Source organism: Urocampus carinirostris, chromosome 1 (assembly GCF_059441175.1).
Source record: "Urocampus carinirostris isolate Australia breed hairy pipefish chromosome 1, RoL_Ucar_1.0, whole genome shotgun sequence".
Taxonomy (NCBI): domain Eukaryota; kingdom Metazoa; phylum Chordata; class Actinopteri; order Syngnathiformes; family Syngnathidae; genus Urocampus; species Urocampus carinirostris.
In genome coordinates, this window is record NC_142349.1 from 20,623,541 (window position 1) to 20,645,978 (window position 22,438).

At 39.6% G+C, this 22,438-nt stretch overlaps 1 protein-coding gene across 1 annotated transcript in view; it reads left to right on the plus strand.

The window, feature by feature from the left end:
* Positions 1 to 4,227: 4,227 nt before the first annotated feature.
* Positions 4,228 to 22,438, plus strand: part of LOC148373868 (ephrin type-A receptor 3-like) — a 190,246-nt gene continuing 172,035 nt past the window's right edge. The window contains exon 1 of the mRNA XM_088329750.1: positions 4,228 to 4,382. Within this exon, the coding sequence (XP_088185876.1) occupies positions 4,265 to 4,382 (118 nt within the window). The 5' untranslated portion in view covers positions 4,228 to 4,264. The remainder of the gene's footprint in view (positions 4,383 to 22,438) is intronic.

The following is a 22,438-nucleotide window of genomic DNA, read 5'->3' on the forward strand; positions in this document are numbered from 1 at the left end:
TCTAAGCTTAACATCCCTTCAATTCAAGTGAAGTTAAACTTATTTGTATAGCAATTAATCACTAAGCATCTTAAATGACTCAACAGAACCCAATTACAACATACTACGAACTAAAATCTGCATGCGGGCAAAGAAACATTAAAAAACTTAAAAAAGAGGAAAAAGAGAGCTATTGAAGGGATCACACAAGAGGTGATTCCCCCTTCCAGGATGACAAGACTGCAATATAATTTACAAGGGCAGCAACAGACAATACACAGTCAAAATCACTAATCTCATCACATCTCATTTGCTACACCGCTTATCCTCAGTAGGGTCGCGGGGTGCTGGAGCCCATCCCAGCAATCATCGGGCAGTGGGCAGGGGACACCAAGAACTGGTTGCCAGCCAATCGCAGGGCACACGGGGACAGACAACTCACTCGCTCATTCACACCTAGGGACAATTTGGACCGGCCAATTCACCTGAAATGCATGTTTTTGGCATGTGGGAGGAAACCGGAGCGCCCGGAGGAAACCCACGCAAACACGGGGAGAACATACAAACTCCACACAGGAAGTCTGGAGCTAGATTTGAACCCACGCAGGAGGTTCCCAAGACATGAACTGTGCCGCACATGCGCTAACCACTGCGCCGCCGTGCTGCCCCAAAATCACTAATGAACATAAATAAAAACCAAAATAGTTCTAGAAGTCCAAGTCTACAACGATCAAGCTTCTCATCTCAGCCAGCTGGTCAATGAAGATGATTTGTCTCAGGTCCAAAAACGTGATATCTTTTCCAGTAGAAAAGCTTAGAAAAGTTGAAGGGGTGCCAAACTTCACAGAGAAAATGCAGTTGCGCATTAGGCAAGAGGTGGCAGTCATGAGTAAATAAACAAAAAGTGGCAACCTCTGCAATGCACCTTGAAGTACAGAAAGTAAACAGATTTTTTGCAGCTCTTAGTGGTTCTCATTTGACCCTTTCACATGTAAGAATTTGTTGTCTTGAAGCTGTTCCACTTGAGAGTAATAGGACTGTGTCAATGTGGCACATTTGTTGTTCAACAGCACAGAACCCATCGTTGTAAATAGACTTCAGTTTCCAGCAGTGTGCATTCACAGGCTTCCAATCAAACAGAGGGTCAGGTAGACGATTACGGCAGTGGCAGACACTAGAACTTGAAAAAAGAAGACTTTGATAAGAGCACTAGTATTGATTTAACGCCTTTAATTCAGTAAAAGTAGAAAGGTGCAGACAACTTTAGTACAAAGAAAAAAAAAGTCCGTGCTGTCAATTATATTCGATATCAATTCTGACGATTCACAGAACACAAAATACTTCTCTCTTTTACTGAGTTGGAAAGTGCCTGTATATATATAAAAATAATCCAATTGCCATATATATAAAATCATCCAATTGCTCATCAACAGGGCTTTTTAAGTATCAGTTTGAAGCACCTCTGAGTTCCTAATACAAGTACACTATTATCATCATCAGGCCTCAATGTTTGCTTAATTTCTTTTTGACATCAAGATTGTCAAGGTAATATAGACGAAGGGCCAAATACAATTTTACGACAAGGTGAGGGTCAGGCCGATGGAAGGTTTAACATTTCAAAAATGGCACATATAGTAACCTAATTGAACCTACTGAAAACAAAATACATTTCAATATGATCAGACAAATAAAGCAATATCTATTATGGCCCTGTCATGCAAAAAAAAATACTTAAAAATCTCCATAACGGTAGCCAAAAATTTCTACTTAAACAAAAGTGGGATACATTTACTTCAGACCCCTAAAAAAAATATAAATTTTCGATGAGTGACTCAACTGAATCTTCTGCACAACTATCCATCCATCTGTTATCCGCACCGCTTATCCTCAGTAGGGTCTCGGGGTGATGGAGCCAAATCCAGCTATCTACAGGCAACAGGCGGGGGACACCCTGAACTGTTGCTAGCCAGTCGCAGGGCACACAGAGACAGACAACTCACTCGCTCATTCACACCGAGGGACAATTCAGACTGGCCAATTAACCTGACATGCATGTTTTCGTAATGCGTTTTTCCGTACAGATTTCCTTGTACGTCGTACTCATCTTCAAATGCATAAAAAAGGTACTTTGTACGGCAAAACCGTACAGGTTGACAGGTATGCTATCTTGTCTTTGTCATCCTTAGCTGTGACGTCTTCAATATATATATATATATATATATATATATATATATATATATATATATATATATATATATATATATATATATATATATACATAATATTAATTGATTGAATAAAATGATTGTGCAAAAAAATAGAGATTTAAAAAAAAATCGCAAATTGACCACCAATATAAAAAAAACCTAATATTCCCTTTAACGCACAATTACCTGCATTTTTAAATGAAATTCAAAACGCTTCACTACAGTAGCTTCGGGTATTTTTAATAGACTCCTCAACATTAAGTCAAAATTGCAACTACTGAAATGAATTGCACCAAAATGTGAGGTTTTTTTCCTCCTTTGTCTTCCAGATGATAAAATTTACATCCAAAATATTATTCGCCGTATGAGTGTTTTTCGCCATGATCAACGTGTGAAAACAAATTTCAACAGCCACTTTCTTTGGTGTGAAAAGGCATTATCACCATATATTGTTAAAGGTATTCTCAAACAAATTATTTTTTCAATCAGGCAAAGAATATATAGTGTTCCTTTGCACATTCATGCAAATATGTTGCTAAATACTCCATGCGCTCGGGGACCGAAAATTTAGTCTCAAAGTTTACCCGTTTTCTCGAGAGCTGTGACATCATTGAAGGACCACAACTCTTTCAAAATGGCGAACCCCATTAACACAACATGTGAGGCAACCTCCATAACAGACAGTGATTGCAGTGAACAGCGATAGCATACCTCTCATTTATGCTTGGAGCTAGGTGATTTGTAGCTTTCCATTTTTGTTTTTTGTCACGTGTGTCACAGTTCGTATATTTTCTTCCAACTAGCTCCCTGTTGATTTCAAGGCTCCCCACAGCTTTCCCGTTTTCTTTGCTCCTGGTTGGCGCTCGTTGGCTGCCCACCGTGGGTTGTTTGGCTGGCTCGCTTGGCGTTAGCGCTGGTTCTGCCGTGTCCCCTGGTTTAATCCCCGCCAGATTCACATTTATCAGCATAGCTGTTGTTTGTCCCCAGTAAGCCTGTTTCCGTGTTTTTCTGCTCAGTGTTTTACCACCTTACGTTGAACGGTCCCAGGTGGATGCCCTTTTGCGGCTCTCAATGTGTTTTTGCCAGTTAGGCCCTTTTTTGGCTACTTGGTCTTTGTTGTACAATTACTGAATCAATCTGCGACACAATACCTGGGCACTTGCTAAAAAACTCGCAGCCATGACTAATTAACATATAAAACAACATGGCAACTTGCTTGCTAGGTTTCTGGTGGTCCTTTGAAGACGTTACAGCTAAGGATGGCAAAGACAAGATATCATACCTGTCAACCTGCACGGTTTTGCCGTACAAAGTACCTTTTTTAGACGAGTACGACGTACAAGGAAATCTGTACGGAAAAACGCAAATTTGTCAATTTTGGGTACCATCCGGTATACACCGACTATCACGAAACGGCAAATCAATCAAGTCAAAGGAGTTTGCCGCGGAAGCCCCTATCTCGGTATCGCTTTTTTCGTTGCAAACGAAGCAAGCGGTTTGATTTATGCTACTGTGCGCATGCGTCTGCCGCCTAAGTATTTCCCATCATGCATCATTCCGAAAAATAAAAATAAAAATGGTGTACGATTATTTCGTATTTTGTACGGGAAAATACGACCGTTTTTACGGGCATTGAGCCGTGGAGGTTGACAGGTATGAGATATGTTGTTTTTAAAATGCATTATCTCGGAAAATCTCGAGGCGGAAACCATGTACTATTTCCCCGAATTTTGCATGTTTAAAAATATGGGATTACAATAAAGGACAGCCAAAATGCAAATACTGACTTAAACCGGGAAGATTTGGTCTTTTACTTTATACAGAATGCAAAAGAAATCCTCTTGCGCGCGACTGTCCACAGGCTCCCAAACGCAGCCACGGGGGGCAGCCCAGGCGGATGATTGACAGCACTTGGCTGACTAGCGACCCTCCTTCCCGTCCTTCCCACCTCCCCGCTCTCTCTCTTCTCCATCCACTCTGGCTTCACCCCCTCTCTCCTTTCCTCTTTTCTCCGGATCGTGCGCACACTCTCCACGCCACCAACAGGGATGCATCGAGGGCGAAGCGCAGCCTGAAAAATGGCCCCGACTCCGCGCGTCTTGTGGATCTATCCGTCCCTATTCCTTCTCACTTCCTCGGTGTTTTTCCAAGCGCTGTCGCCGTGCGGAGCCTTGAGGAATTATCCGGATAATGAAGGTAGGAAGGTGCGAGAGTGCGTGCGCGCACGGGTTTGACGGAGGTGGGGTTCAGTGGGGGAATGTTGTGGAAGCCTCATCTGGTGCGCCCCGTGCCGGGTGAGGAGCGATGAAGTGGGCAGTGACGAACAGTCTTGGATGTGTTAATGAAAAAGGGAACTAGTTACAGTTACTAGTTATTTCAGTTAAAAAGTAATTGCGTTGTCCCTCGGATTACTGACCCCCAAAAGTAATGAATTACTCTTCAAGTAACTATCTGGTTACAAATTACCGTTTATACTTAGATTGAAGCGGACCCCCTGAAACTGATCAAAATTAGCCACATTTTAAAATAAATAGAAGAAAACATGTGGAAGCGGTGAAGCCTTCATATTACTTGGCTTGTGCAATCTTGGGAGCTTGCAAACTAACACGGTCGAGTCACTTCATATCAGTTTTGCCTTTTGTCTTTGAAACCCTTAAAGATTTCCTTCTCCATTACTGGGTAATGTCCAAGACATTTTCTATTTTTCTCCAGCCGTGGCACATTGCAAGAATAATTTTACAAATAAGAGTACCAAAACTGAACACTCTCATATACCATATATTTTGTGCTAACGTTTGCCACATTGATTTTGTTGTTCCTGTATACGCCATGCCTCCTTACAACATGCTTCCTACCATTCAGAACCAATGACACACAACCAAAAGTGCGAATATAAACTCACCACCTGACTTCAGTATAATATGCTATTGTCGTTAATACAGCCTGGAAGTGAGTCTTTATGATATTAGTTGAGAAAAATTACGCGCTCTCAAACTGTCCTTGAGACTGTGTTCTGTAACTGTATTCAGTTGTGTTTAGTAGGTATATATGTAAACACGCCCACCTTATCAAAAGTTATATTCAGAGTGTGTTGCTGGATGATTGAGGTTACTTAATTATTTCGCAAATGAAAACGTAACCGTCAAAGAACAGTCAATATTATTATTTAATGATCTGATTTTAAAAAGTAGCGTAGTAACACACCATTTTGAAATGACAGTTGAATTACAATATGCCAGTAGTAACACGTTACAGTAGTCGTTCTGAGAAAAGTCATAGCGTTCCAGGATCGTGTTATTTTGTAACGCGTTACACCGACACTGGTTATGAATCATGCATTAAGCGAGGGTGATGGGGCGCGCGTCACCTTTCCCCTTCATTCCTCAGGATTTGGGCATTAAATTTGCATGGCGTGATGGCAGAAAGCTGATGTGAACGAGAAACAAACAAATAGGAGAACTTAAGGAATAAAAGATGGCCCCGAATCCAAACAATACTAATGTCACCCTGACACGTTCATTAAGGGAAGCTGAGGGATGATGATGTCCTGCGGAGACGTCGAACTCAGTCAGCAAACGAGAGGCTGCAATTGCATTACATTTGTCACAGCCTCCCTCTGTTATTATATTAACATCGATGTTCGGCCAATACATTTAGTCCCTAACTACTACCGACTGCTTCTCGAGCTCAAACATGCAAGATTTGCTGCCAACTTGCCGGAGTAGGATAAAAAAAACCCTAATCCCTCAGATCAGAGCACTTCATTCAGCAACTTATTGGAGGGGAGGAAAAATGGTGCTGTCACAGGGGTGTCGGAACTGCGCCATTTTTCAGATTTTGGAATCAATGGATACCAACTGCATACCCTTTGATATATAACAGAGGTTTGCAGCCAAAATGCGGAACAGGCCATATTGGACCAAAAAAGTACGTAAAAACAGGTTTGGATCCACAAAAATTATAAGCTTTATATAAGCCTGTTTGTCCTTCTTCAGGAAACATATAATTTTCAATTATCGCTTGTTCCTAACCCTCGACCTATGTCTTTTCCATGTATTTTTCACTTTTTTGTTTTCAATGATTTTTGTTCCGGATATTTTTTTATGTCAGACCGATATCGTTTTGCCCATTTCGGGCACTGATCTGGATCGTCTGGATGACTGGTAGCAGCCATTATCGTAGATTACTAATATTATTGCAGTATTCTACATGGTCTGTCTTGCTTTGAGTAAATAGGTGCCGCATTGTGTTTGCAAGCCCATAGTGGGGAAGCCAGGTGCCCTTTGGCTCCACATGAAGGGCATAATTTTAGTCATCAAATGTTCAATAATTAATTTTAATATTTATCTACGTAACGTCTCATTTTCCAAAACTGCATTGATCACTTTTTGGCCCAATGAGTCATAATATCAATTCTTATATTTTTTGAAAAAAACAACACCAAATATTTCAAGAACCATTCCCACAAAACTGCCAAAACCGCTCTCCATATCCAAATTTTCGGTGCATTTTATTTCCCTGTATAATGTTAGGTGATTTGATAAAATGTCAGAAGATGGTGCAAGCAGAGTGCTTTTTGAAAAAAAGTCACAAAATACTGAAACAAGGGTACCGACGAATGATAGAGACGGTGTTGGGCATACAGAAGTGTGTTGTGTGCATAGCTCCGCCCACAGTTTCCGCTCACCCAATCAAATTGCTCTGTGTGCTTGACTAGCGATTCTGGCTGTCTACGGTTTTTCTGTGGGTTTTTATCATTAAGTGTCTCAACAGTGAACATTGTTTAATCAACTTCCTTAGCGATGTACAGCCAGAACAGGGTCTATTGGTGTGACACCTTGACTGTAAAATGTAGTGGGGAGTATGTTCTTTTTATACTGGAACAAACCAATTATACCATTTGCGCCACGTCAGCTAAGTAGTACTAGACTACACTCCAGGCGTATCAAAATTGGAATGCTATGGATGAGATTTCTATCAGTACAATTTTTATCTCTGAGTCATATGTATTCATTAAAAGGGCCATATATGGCTCGTAAGCCATGTTTCTAACCCCTGCATTAAAAGGACAGTGTGTACTATGTGGTGCCGGTGGGCACCAAGGATTCCCCTAAGATCAAGCGAGTCGCCTGTGGACAGTTTTTGAAAGTAGCTCATCAGTAATAGGTCATTACAATTATATAGTAAATTTGATTTTTGACTAACATTATGTTTCAGTGGTTGACTTGATTTGTAATACCTGGTTTTGGTCACTTTCTTTCTTGTGCTTTTTAGCACTCATTTTCAGTAGCACTTCACCATACAACGACATCTAGTGGTAAAAAAAAGATAGTTTTTTCCCTTTTTCAATCATTATTTAAACAGAGGTGATGAATTGTTGTTGTTTATGATATCAATATATATGCAAAACTGATGAGCTCAGCCCATTTGAGTGTGCTAAGTTCCACGTATTTGTATGCTGCTGGATGTATGTCAGCGCCCGGAGGAGTTCTCCCCGGCTCGGGAGAATAGTCGAGTGGCGGACGCAAGGAGAGGCAGTCAGGGAGGAGCATTTAAACAAGAGGAGACAATGCAGAATGCACGCGATGAAATATTTATTGAGGTGAATGTAGAATGAAGGATGATGAATTGAAACTCCTGTTGATTTAGATCAACGACTTGCGGCCAGATCTCGGTTTTAATAGAAACGGAAAGTGACTTTTGTGGGATTTGGTTCTGTCACTTAGCTGGTCTTTTGTGTCTTGCTATCCTGCTGTTTCACACCTACGGTTCAAGAACTGTATGGTCAACGCCTTACGGTTTTGCCCACATCATTAGCCCAGCGTATAGAATTTGTTATCTCCAATAATTTTTACAAGTGTGAACCTTCAATTCTAAATTTAGTTACCATACTGATATAAAATTAATATTACTAATATTATGAATATGTTTGATTAAACATGGCCCAAAACAATGCCACTGTTTTAACAAAACTGCTATACATACCAGTATAGCAGTTTTGATCTCATCTCATCAGCTGCACCGCTTATCCTCAGTAGGGTCGCGGGGGTGCTGGAGCCCGTCCCAGCAATCGGGCAGTGGGCAGGGGACACCCTGAACTGGTTGCCAGCCAGTCGCAGGGCACACAGGGACAGACAATTCGCTCGCTCATTCACACCTAGGGACAATTTGGACCGGCCAATCCACCTGAAATGCATGTCTTTGGAATGTGGGAGGAAACCGGAGTGCCCGGTGGAAACTCAAGCAAGCACGGGGAGAACATGAAAACTCCGCACAGGAAGTCCGGTAGCTGGATTTGAACCCACACAGGAGGTTCCCAAGACCTTAGAACTGTGCCGCACACGCGCTAACCACTGCGCCGCCGTGCTGCCCACATACCAGTAGTGTATATTCTAAAGTCAATCATTAAGAGCTGTCTAAACCAGGCATGTCAAACTGAGTTTGGCTCAGGGGCTGCACACAGACTTTATGTTCTCAAGTGGGCCAAATTAGTACAAAAATGTAAACGCCCAATACTTCACTTTCTTTTTCAGTACTGTGCTTTCTCATTTAACCTGACATTTGTAGCCTACCCTACAAATTATAACGACAGAGGATCTTTTCTCAGCACAACACGTTTATTTTCAATGGAAAACATATTTCTAATGTTTGGCATAACAATTTGTTCATTCTAACAGTTGAATAAATGCATCTTTACATCCGAACCAACTCATCACAAACAAAAACCAACTCAATAGGGAGCTATAAATAAAAATATGCTTGCCTCAATTGTAGTACTGCTTTGAAATGAATAAAAAAGCAAAATAAGTTTCGGCAGTGACCAGGCAATAACATCAGATCTAGCTACTAGGCTGAGTCTACTGAAGCTGAGAAAAAAATGCACAATTTTGCCTTAACAAGGAACCAGACTAGACGTCAGCTATTTACACATTTACTACCCTATAGTACCAGGAAGGAGCATCTGGTTTGTTTTAGGAAATCCTAACTTTTGATGGAAATGAGCTAGAGAGTTGGGTTTTTTTTTAGATATGCAGAAATTTAGCCATATGTTTGACAAGAATGGTCCAAACAGAACATGAATTCCAGTTTGATTCCAGTTTTTTTCGATTACGTGCTGAATATTGTGGTTCACATTTGCATCTATATATGGTTAACCACCGAAGCAATTGAATTCATTTTTAGCTACTCTATTTTCCCTCTGAGGCTTCTGCTTCTTCATCGAATTTGCTTGACCTTTGTCTGTGTTTTAGTGTTTTTGTATGCTTGTCCTTGTGCATGTGTGTGTGTGTAACCATGCACAACGTCCACCCACAGGGCCAAGGCTGTCATAAAAATTTACAGTTCCCCATTCAGGACCAATTAAGAAACAAATGACGGAGCTGATATTGTAAGCAAAAATCATGTTTCAGTGTCAACTAGCTTTGTTTACAACGCGGTCTTATACGGCAATTGTTGGCATTTACAAGAAAAACGTTTGCGCGGCTGGACAAGCGGAACAAAGTGCTACAGGGGGAATTGATCAGATTGCTTGAAATTGGTGCTAACTGCAGACAGGGGAACATGATCTATAGCGTGAATGACTTTTTTCCACAAGTGTTTTTTTTCTTTTGTCACAGAATCGCTGAAAAGACGAATTGAGGGAAGTGATGGCATACCAGCAGAGGGAGCCCCTCACAGGCAGTCGTGGGATGTTGGGGGGAGCCCCGAGGGAAAAATGATAACATAGGGATGGTTGCCCCCAAGTCTGCAAGCTGTGTGTTGTGCTCACTTTTACCATCTTTAAACCTCTATCTGTTTTCCTCACATTTGACTTTTTACATCTGCTGTTTTCTATTTCTGTGATACTTAAAACCGCCCTCCTCCCTCAACACTTGAAAACACTAAGGCAGTTGTACCATTTCCATTTTCAGTGCGTGGTTACAATACTTTTTCATTTTACAAAGTTTGATGACGATACCCGTGGTTTACGTTGGTTGGTCATTGTGTATTATTTAGCGCCTCCTAGATGTAAAATATTTTAAATATATTTTCTATTAAGAATGCATTAACAATGCCAAACTGAGTTTAAAGAACCATTATGCTCTATCTCCACAGTACCTATCTGCTTTTATCTTACTTTTAGTACAGCTGTTTGGAGCAGAGCACATTAGGTTGGAGGAATAGGGGGAGGAGGAAGTTGTGACGTCATTCTCGTCCCCTCAGGTTTTATGTATCTTTTGCTATTTGTCAGTGCTTCTAGTAGAGTCTAAACACTTACACAAACGCCAAGAAAGACAATAAAAAGAAGAATTTATTCGAGCGTGTCTAAGTTCAGCTCAGAAAATGTATTGTTATTGTCAAAGAATGACGAAACTTTGTTTTTAGCATCCAGTTATCCGTTCACAGTTAAAAGAAAATACAAAGATCCCTAAATTTTCAGAATAAATGTAGAAAAAACCCAATACCCATAGATAACCCAATATACACATTACAAGTATAAGTGCAGAGATGGTACCATAAAAACTCAAAAGCAGCATAATCAAATCAGTCAGTGTTCAAGTGCAATTGTGTAGAATTGAAAATACTTGCACACTCATCATGAATAAGCTAAACGAGGCCGTGATCAAGACTTTAAGGACATGAAGGCAGAGACTAACATATTTCCAATTACTGTACAGCTCCTTTGAATGGTAAGCACAAATACATGAACTCTTATATAAATGTGCATTTATCTAAAAATTGTGTTTGTTTTTATGTGTTCAATTGAATTCAATACTGAGTATTCAACTCATTGGTCAAAAAATGTACATTTATTTCATAATATTCACCTAGTGAATGTTTTGGCGAAAAATATTGGATCAATATTTGATCACTTTGAGTCTCCGTAATTTGTATTCTTCCGTGTGCTTTTCAACACCCATTTTCAGTTACACTATACCATACAGCAACATCTGGCGGTCAAATAATAAACACTGTCCCTTTTCCCCTAATTTTTGATTCACTATCTTTTTCTATTGTTTTTCTAGAAAAAAAACAACAACAAAAATACTTACTTTGAGCAAAACATTAGCCATCTTGCAATTGTTACCGCCCATCTCGCTCGCTGAAATGTACTACTCCCCGGTCTCCCGAAGTCTAGCATCAAGAGCCTACACCTGGTACAAAATACTGCAGCGAGGCATTTGACTAAGACAAGAAAGTTTGATTACATCGCTCCGATTCTGGCTGACCTGCACTGGCTCCTTGTCAGTTTAAGATGTGATTTTAACGTTTTGTGTATTCCAACTTCCAAAAAGAAATCAGCAGGTTCGAGAACTTTCTCCATTCGGGCTCTAGTGCTGTGGAATGCTCTTCCCCCTGAGATTCGAAACCTCAACGGAACTGTTTAAATCTAGGTTTAAAACACAAATCTATTTTACAGCTTCTGAATTACCTATATTTCATGTTGATGATATCGGTGTAGTTTGTTTATGCTTGGTCATCTTGAAAAGTGGGATTACGTCATGTGCAGCCCCTTGGTTTTGCGTTTTCCTTGCCCTCATGTAGGTTTTAGACCAGGGGATGGTGTAATAATTGTCTGTAGTCTGTACGGCCCTTTGAGACAACATGTGATCAAGGGAGACTTCTTGTAATTAAGAGCTATAAAAATAGATATGACTCAATATACTCAAAATACACACTTTTCCTTTAAAGTATGATTTAAATATTTTGGACGTTACTGAAAAAAAGTGGTCATCAGAACAATGTTGCCCAAAACTTTCTAAAATCAATTTTGAGAAGATTAATTTTCATTATATAATCTAATCTAAAGCACAAATAATTATCCTACAACTTCTGCAGATCACTATTATACCACCCCTAATATCAAAATTGTGAATGAGCAAGTATCTTATACCAGGGTTTGGTATCATGCTGATATCAAGTCATATCAATCAGGATCTTGTGGTTTTATAGAATAGAACATTGATGTTCAATGTGTACAATATATCGAAAAAAAATGCTATGCTACCTTATACAGTGTTCCTTCCCCACTTAGCAGTTCAGTAATTCTGTTCATGTCCAAGCAGTTTTTATCCATAGTAATCCAATTCAAGAGTAAATATTAATTAGGTGTCAGCACCTCTGTAGTTATTGAGGCTAAAATCGCCATTTATTAACCAGCAATAGTTAAGTAGGGTATTAGGGTATGGGGTTCATATCGACCCAATAAAGGTAAAAAAACAAGACAATTTAAAAAATATTCAAAGTTTCAATACTTGGTATTTCTGTCAGTCTGTACTGTAGACCTGTGCTTTTGTAACGGTCTAAAAAAAACGTATTGTTTAGTTTCAGTGTATCATCAAACAATTGTGTTTTCGCCACATAATACTTGGATCTGCTAGTTTGCTTAATATCATTCATGTGGAATGATTTGAAATTGCTGACAGTTTTTATTGTGACACTTTGCTAACCTACAATCTAATGTTAGTTTAGTTTTCTCCGTCATCTCATTATTAGCTATTTCTTGTCCTTGTTTGTTGAATGCAATAGTTTTTAGGATTAGGAGTATGTCCATAGCTGGTTTTCTGCCATAGAAGTAAGGATTAGCGGCTTAGTGGCTCAGGCCAATTTATTTTAGCTAGGTACCTAGTCACAGCCCATTGATGGGGGAAGGAAGTTAGCTAAGTGTTCCTTCCTAGTGCAGGGTCGGGGAAACTTTTTGAATAAATATTCATGCAGACATGTCATATTTCTTTTAACATTTTATATGATTACATTATTTTCTTCAAATTGGTTCAAAAAGCTCAATATAAAAGTAGAATCATATATTAGGTCTCTGTTTTAGGCAAATTAATATTTAGTTATGTTGTACCTGTATTTTTGTATTTGTACTTTTGCAGCATTTACTGTAGTCGGACTTTTTTGAATATTTCTGTATAATTTTTTTTTCCAGAAATAATATATTAGGTCCCTATTTTTAAACACTTTCATGACATTCCGTAATTAGTTTTTTTGTATTTTTGTAGTAAACTCACAAAAGGACAATGCGTACAAAACTCGCCCAAAATAACCCCATTTTTTTATTAACAATACTTTATTTATTATCATAATAGGACTGCCACAAACCACTATTTTAATAGTCGTCTAATCAAAGGCTATTGAAACGAATATTTGGTTAATAATGAATAGAACAAACATTATGTGGATTTTGTAAAGTTCATTCAGTGGTCAACTGCAAAGTCTATGACAAACGTACTTAACGATTTGTAACAGTTGAAATGAAAAAATTTTGACAACTGACATTTGTTCTTTCGGATTGAATGCATTTAGTTTTAATATGTTTGTCAGGCACAGTCTGACATAACGCTCAAGCTCTCTGTTATAGCGAAAAATATATACGTGTAAAAATGTACATTGAATGTCATCAGAACTGATGTGACTTGAATGTTACTTGAATCTTACCGAGGCGAGCCAGACTCCCTTTTGTTCAGATGAACAGCGTGCTTACTCTTTAACTCATTCAATGGCAGACATTTTTCTCAAATTGGGAGAGCCAGCGCCAGCAAATTTTGCCATTTTTACTTATTTATTTTGAGGCCTACCAAAAATTTGGTGTTGTAGATATATAGGCGTAGGACATGTCAAACGAAAGCTTGAACCTTCATCTTTTATGATAAAAAGTATGTTTTTAGCTTCTTGAAAATACTTGGTTCCAAGAAAACCTTTCAGAAAAACAGCTATTCGTGAAAGGATACATTTCAAACTGTAGTTTGTGTTTTTTTTTTTATTTCGCATTTTGGATACCTCCAATGTCTAAAAAAATCCTTTTCATAAACACAAGTGCACTTTGCTCGCAAAATAACATTTCATTTTAAGAACACAGAACTGATGCATGAAAGATGCATGGACTTTGTAAGAACAATTTAGCGCCCGATGTTTTCGGTGAAGTGATCTCATGATGTCGGTCACCATGGCGATCATGATCCTGCCTGACATGCATGAAATGTCATCCCACTATGATCACACAATTTTGATGAGACTTCTGTATCTGCTTTCAAATGAATTATCATCAAGGTACTGCTATGCTATGCAAGGCCTGCTTTGCAAACTTTGCTAGTATTCTTTTTATGTTTAAGTGCTCCTAAACATTAGAAGTTTGGGTACACTGACTTAATATTGATGCCACCATTTATGTATGTCACTGCTCGAGACGAGACACTTTTGTGCATGAGTGACTCAGCACAGATTCTAATCATGTAAAATGTCTAATGCTGTTGGAAAAACAGGTCTGGCGACAATAGTCAACAATGGAATTACCTCTCGATTATTTCTATCATATATATTCCTCTACAACTTTGAGTAATTGTTGCAGCCCTAGTTCATATATATGACTGTGTTTCCCATACATAAGGAGATTCTGGCTGGCTGCCATGATATATTGGTCCCACTAGTCTTGTATTATTGGGTCTTTTGACAGTCAAACAATACATAATAAAAAAAATCACATTGGGTTGTTGCGGTGTTTGTCCCGCCCAGTTCACACTATGATAAATGTTGAATAAAGTGTGACATTGACGAGTTTTGCAGTCACCTCAAAGTCCACATTTTGAACTCTCTGCGACAAGAGAAAAAGGTCTCGCGATTGATGGAGTGTTCCCCTGCAGAAGACCTGGGAAGCACCTCGTCATACTGGCGGCATTTTTCGCTGCCTTGCTAGCAATTACAAAAATTCACTCCGAGCAGTAAAATGCTTTGATGGACATGGGCCTTTACTGTAGCTCATAAGCTGCACGCTACGATAAAACCGGCATCCTGTCGTAGCGGCAATCAAAATAGTAGCGGTACAGATATTTAATAGTATAATTGACTATGGTCCCAAAATTTTTTTGTGTTTTTTTTGCTTTTTATTTCCCTTTTATTTTCTTTGTTATTGTATGTGTGTGTCTTGCTGTCGGTCACCCCTCTTGAGGGATATGACCAAGGTAGATAGATAGATGGATAATTGACTACATCACCAATGAGTATCACATTTAATTAAAGCTCATATCGTTGATTTGCTAGGTTTACTCAATACCTTAATTTTGTACGGTATCACCATCGGAGCAACAACAGTTATTTTTAGTCAAATTAGATAATGAGCAGATTTTTTTTGCATTAAACTCCTGTTTTTTTCAATAACTTTTTATTTCTCACACACATTTTGACAAAAGTTTGATTCCTCCATCATACAGCAACACAAACACAAAATATATACAATTGACATACCCTAAACTCCTGTCTTGTTAACCATTATTTGTCGTTGCGACTTGTTTGCTGTCTGTGCCTTTCATAACTAGGATTTATGATTCAATAAGTTACAAGGGCACGCATATGTCACAGATCAAGCCTCTTTATTTTGCTCTACACATGCACCAGATCGATGGGTTTAAATTTTAAATGTAGATTTTTTTTCCCCCAGGCGATCATGCCCCAGGACACCCCGAGTCTGCCCACCAAACAGGGTCTCACAAAATTCTATTTACATCACATTTTGACAAATTTCTTTGGCGGGCTTGTTTAAAAAAGTCTGCTGGGCCACAAGTGACCCCTGTTTTAGTGCCTACTTTCAATAAATGCAATTAACATTGTTTTTTTTCCTTCTCTGTTAATGTTAGGTGGATGTGGCGAGGGGCAAGGCTGTATTGCTTTGTAAGGTTAGCGTGCTCAGTTAATGCCGATCCAAGCATATGTAAAACATGCCCTCCACTGACATAAAGGCATAGTCACGAGCACACGCATGCACCATCTTAATGATTCACACAAGATCCTGACTGCGGTATAATGCAGGGTCAAAGGTTTCCCCTGCTTTAATTGCTTTTATCTATAAGGGTTGCTGGTAGTTATCGGCAGAGCCATACCTCACTGCCAATGTGGCTTTGTGCGCCCGCGATGGTGGCGCTCCCGTGTAACAACCATGACCTTGAATAGAAGAGGTTATGGATCGTTGTTGTCATCAGAGAGTAATTTAAAAAAGAAAAAGAGGCACTGCAAAGAGCACAAACATTCGCCTGAATATATTCCTTTCTCTATTCTCCTTCGCTCATTTTTTGCCTTTCTTTGCTTTATATCTCTCCTGGATTGTTTTCGCTTTGCTCTCTGTTAAACAATTTCCCTCTAATCCCCTTCTCGTAATAGTGCGGCATCTCCCCACACTTGGTGCAAGTTGGGGCCTTATTCGTGCAATGAATCGACACAGTAAGGTCGGCATTGTGCATGCACGCCCACCGATACTCATTCCATCTTAATGTATGGCTTGGGGGCAGTTTGGTGGTCTTGGTCCAGAGAATAACGTCAAGTATTCCTGCGGCTAGCTGATGGATGAGGCTATAAATACAGGGCAGTGACGGGGAATGATTCTGGTGTGAAGGCTAGGAACACATACTAAGTTTGTGTGCGTGTGTGTGCGCGTGTTATTATTAAAGGGAAGCAAAACGAAAAAGTAAAGCTGCAGGGGTGAGTTTAAAGGAAAACAAACATAGGTATGTTGTAGCAACATACACTCCAATCAACGCTTTGTTTTTGCATTAAAAGAACACACGAAGCAGATTATTTCCTAACATAAAATAAATCTTATATTTGAACACCCTGCTATTTTGCTATTTCTCCCAATTCGAAATCATGGAGTGGTCTGAAATTTTCATCGTATGCGCATGTCCACTGTGAGAGCGATAAACTAAAAAGAAAAATCCAGGAATCCCAATACATTATTTTTGTAATGATTTATTTGTGTGATATAGCTGCAAAGAAGTATTTTAACAGCTGAGAAAATGAATGTTAATATTTGGTACAGTAGCCTTTGTTTGCCATTACAGATGTCAAACGTTTCCTGTTGTCTTTTACCAGGTTTGCACTCACTGCGGTATGGATATTGGCACACTCCTCCACACAGATCTTCTCTAGGTCAATAAGGTTTCTGGGCTGTTACTGAGAAACACAGAGTTTGAGCTCTCTCCAAAGATTTTTGATTGAGTTCAGGTCTGAAGACTGGTTTGGCCTTGCTAGAACCTAGATACGGAACAACTCCTTGGTTTTCCTGGTTGTGTGCTTCAGGTCATTGTCGTGTGGGAAGACCCAGCCACGACTCATCTTTAATGCTCTGACTGAGGGAAGGAGGTTGTTCCCCAAAATCTCACAATACACGTCAGATGCAAACTTAAGATGAGTCTTGACATGTGCTGTTTTAAGCAGGTGGACCCCAGTATGTGAAGCAGGGGGGCTGTACATCGGACACTGTGGTTAGCAGCACAGGATCTCCGCAGGGGACCGTGCTCTCTCCGTTCCTATTCACTCTGTATACATCGGACTTTCAGTACAACTCTGAGTCCTGCCACGTGCAAAAGTTTGCTGATGACACTGCGATCGTGGGATTTATCAGAAGTGGGCAGGAGGAGGAGTACAGGAAATTGATTCAGGACTTTGTCAAATAAAGCGACGCAAACCACCTGTACCTGAACACCACCAAAACCAGGGAGATGGTGGTGGACTTCAGGAGAACTAGAACTCACCCGGTTCCTGTAACCGTCAAAGGAGAATGTGTAGAATTTGTCCAGACCTACAAATATCTGGGTGTGCAGCTGGACAACAAACTGGACTGGACTGCCAACACAGAAGCTCTATGTAGGAAAGGTCAAAGCCGACTTTACTTCCTTAGAAGGCTGGCCTCCTTCAACATCTGCGAAAAGCTCCTGAAAATATTCTATGAGACACTTGTGGCAAGCGCCCTCTTCTATGCGGCAGCGTGTTGGGGAGGCAGCGTCATGAAGAAGGATGCCTCTAGTCTCAATAAACTGGTGAGGAAAGCGAGCTCTGTTGTGGGCACAGAGCTGGACAGCCTGACAACAGTAGCTGAGAGACAGGCACTGAAAAAGCTGCGGTCAATCATGGACAATTAATCACATCCACTACACAGCATTATATCCAGACAAAAGAGCAGCTTCAGCGACAGACTGCTGTCACTGTCTTGTACCACGTATAGACTGAAGAGATCTTTTCTTCGTCATGCCATGAGGCTCTTTAACTCCACCCGGCGGAGAAAAGGCCCACATTAAACCACACCCCCTTCATTGCATATTAACGTATTTTCATTGCAGTGTGTATTTTATGTAGCACTATTTAAATACTCTATACAACACGCTACAGTGGGTATTGGCACGTCACGTCACATTGGGTATTTGTATATTGTATTCCCTTTGCTTTATTATTGTATTGTTTTCAGCGCAGGGATGCTGCTGGAAATGTGAAATTCCCTGTGGGATGAATAAAGTATCTATCTATCTATCTATCTATCTATCTATCTATCTATCTATCTATCTATCTATCTATCTATCTATCTATCTATCTATCTATCTATCTATCTATCTATCTATCTATCTATCTATCTATCTATCTATCTATCTATCTATCTATCTATCTATCTATCTATCTATCTATCTATCTACCTACCTACCTACCTACCTACCTACCTACCTACCTACCTATCTATCTATCTATCTATCTATCTATCTATCTATCTATCTATCTATCTATCTATCTATCTATCTATCTATCTATCTATCTATCTATCTATCTATCTATCTATCTATCTATCTATCTATCTACCTACCTACCTACCTACCTACCTACCTACCTACCTACCTACCTACCTACCTACCTACCTACCTACCTACCTACCTACCTACCTACCTACCTACCTACCTTTCGTGTTATGCATGATTTCAAACCATGACATCTTAGTGTGTTCCCTACAGTAACCTTAGAAACAGTGGTCCCAGCTCTATTCAGGTCAATGACCAACTCTTGTCGTGTATTTGCGGGCTGATTATTCATCATTCTTAGAATCATTGAGACCCCAGGTGATATCTTGCATGGTGCCTCAATCCCATTGAGATTGACTGTCATGTTTAGTTTCTTCCATTTTCTAATGACTGCTCCAACAGTGGACCTTTTTTCACCAAGCGGCTTGGCAATTGCTCCCTAGGCCTTTCCAGCCTTGTGGAGGTGTACATTTGTGCCTCTGGTGTCTTTGGACAGCTCTTTGGTCTTCGCCATGTTACAAGTTAAAGTTTTACTGATTGTATGGGGTGAACAGGTGTCTTTAACACTCATTGCAAAATTCAAGTAAAAATAACATCCATGTTAGTGGTATTGCAATTCTTGAGGAAAATATATTTTAACAAAAAACTATAAGCAACATGTTCAGATGCAGTGTACAGGGTCTGTACGTGTGCTTCAAATCCATGAAAATGAATCAATTTTAATGTTGTGTTTTCAGGGATTGCTTTTAAATCTTGAAATTTTTGCCATGTTTCTCAACAACTTTTCCTAAAAATAACGCCAACAGTGCTCTTTGGTGGCTTTGCTTTGTCATTACATTTATTTTTTACCCAAATGATTAACTGCAGTTTGCCATTAGTTTGTACGGCCTTGCCCTATGTAGCCTCATCGCCCCCTACGCGTCGCACCCAAAAAGCCAGGTGCATGCTAGCCTAAACAAGGCACTTCTTAATGTGTTTAAGTGCAAAGTTTACGTACCAATTATGGGCAATGCAAAAAACAGGAGGTAGCGATTCCCAGTGATAAATTGTGATGAAAAGAAGTTCCTGCAACTGTCAATGTAAGCTGTATATTACTGTAATTTTTGTCGAACACTGTCTCAAAAACTAATGTATTCATCATTTAAATCACACGTCTTTGATAAATGTACACACAAGATCACAATTTGCATAAGTGGATGGATATATTTGTGGCTTTGCAATTTACATGATTCCCACCAAATTGTTTCTTTTATTGTTATAGGAGAAATTGGAAACTGCTTTTAAAGGTCCTTAGAAAGTGCTTCAATTTGGCAAAAAAAATGTGTACAGAGCCCGCGTAAAACAACACATTGTTGGCATACATTGGTATCATGTTATTTAACTAAATGTTTTAAGGCTTAGTTTTTAGATTCGCCTCTGTGTTTGTATGGTTGTATTATACTGCACCTTAACAGTCAATGGATGCACAATAGAATGACTGCAAAGGATGGATTGAATATAATTTTCATCTATTCCTAATGAGCAAGACAATTGTAAATTTGATGGTCGACGATAAGTAAAAGTTGTGAGAATTTGCAAAGAATAAAACCAAGGCACTTCAATGAAGTGAATGAAAATAGTGGGATGGGTATTTGTTTCAAAGCAGTATATTCCTTCTTGCTGAAAGCGAATATGTTGCCAATTCATGAGAATTCCTGCCAAGCACTTAGTCTCTCGGTCCCTCGTGCTTATAAAGCAAGGTCCTGTGGGGCTATTGAGGCCACACCCCCTCCTGTTTCCTTGTGAATTCCGCCATCACATGCAAAAACTATTTCCAAAATCTTGCACGCTACAGAACAGTATTGAGGCCACACTCCTGCTTTGGAACCACAAGTTACATGTTTTATTCAGCAATCATTCTTTTGCTGTTCAATGAAAGAAGTTTTTATAAGTGAGAATATTCCAGCTGTTTGAAACCGGTTATAATCCCTTTCTACTAGATTGATATTTTTTGTTTTATCAATTTTATAAATTGCATAAGTACAATATTTTAATTCCAAATAAAACTAGTTTGTGATTGGAAGGATAGGCTCTTGACATTTGCTTTGGCGATCACTACTAGTATTTGAGACGATTATGTTCAAACTTTTTCCGCCGAGGTCCACATACATGTATCCTGAGATGGGCATATATCATTCATTCATTCATTATCTGCACCGCTTATCCCAGTAGGGTTGCGGGGGTGCTGGAGCCCATCCCAGCTGTCTTCAGGCAGTGGGCAGGGGACACCCTGAACCGGTCGCCAGCCAGTCGCAGGTCACACAGAGACAGACAACTCACTCGCTCATTCACACCTAGAGAAAATTTGGACAGGCCAATTAACCTCTCATGTGTGTTTTTGGACTGTGGGAGGAAACCGGAGTGCCCGGAGGAAATCCACGCAAGCACGGGAAGAACATGCAAACTCCAAACAGGAAGATTCGATCTCATGACCAAAGAACTGTGCCGCACACACGCTCACCACTGCACTGTCGTGCTGCCCGGACGTATATCAGTTCAAGAAAATTTACAATTTAGAAGAAGTAAATTTTTGCTGTGTAACGATGCAGCAGGCTGCTGTGAAATGATTAGCAAAAGGACATCTGGTCCACGGCCCTCAGGCTGGACACCACTGATCCAAGCTGATACAGAACACATTGATGTCTAGTGATGATACAGTCAACAAAACCTACAGTTGGCATGGAATTACGGATTTCTGTCACAGATTGTCGTCATTAAAAACAATTGGGCCAGTAACTGTCTAATATGTCAAGGATGTAGGAAAATAGGTTATTTTTTATATGTGTAGGCATTTGGTATTTAAGGCAAATGAAAAATCCTTGAAAGTGCAATTTTCAAAATATAGCCTTACTTTTAACATGTACAAAACTCATATACCTACAACAGTGGTCTCAAACTTGCGCCCGGGGGGCCAATTAGAGCCTGCACTATGATAGTTTGAGGCCCCTACTTTAATTTAAAAGTTTAATGTAAGTGCTGCTCACACAAACAATGGATTATTTTATTATCGATTTATTAATTCATTTTTATCTTTATTCTTAATGTTTAATTTTCTTTTAGATCTTATTTTGCGTTGTACATAAAAAAAAAAGATATTTGAGTATAATTGGATGCTATTAATGTTTTTTTTTCTTTTGGAAAGCTGGATTTTACGTTTTCATATTTTCGATTTCTGTGTCTGCAAAGGTCACATGAACTGATATTATTGACAGAAACATTTTAATGCGATCCCTCATTTTGACGTGTTGAAAATTGGGCCATAAACCACAGAAGCACTACATCCTTAAGAATTAGCATGGCACTTAAATAAAGAGAGGCAGAGAGACATAGCAGAACAATGACGGGTGGATGATTAAAAAGTCAGCAAGAGAGAAGACGGGGCTGACCCGCACATAATGATTGACATTTTAGGCCAGACGCAGGCCAAAATTTAGGTCAGATTTGGATTTGAGCTTTAAATCATGCGGGCCTGGGTTGTGTTGGGCAGATTACCTGTAATTTAAAGCATCCAAGAGACAACTCAAACTGCATTGAACATGTTTTCAGTTTAAGCGTTTTAGAGCAAAAGGCTGAAGAGTACGTATTTTTACCCCAACACGATGTACATAATCTGCAACAAATTTCAACTACGATTGCTATTGTAGAGATTTGGGGCGGCAGTAGCTCAGGAGGTAGAGCGCT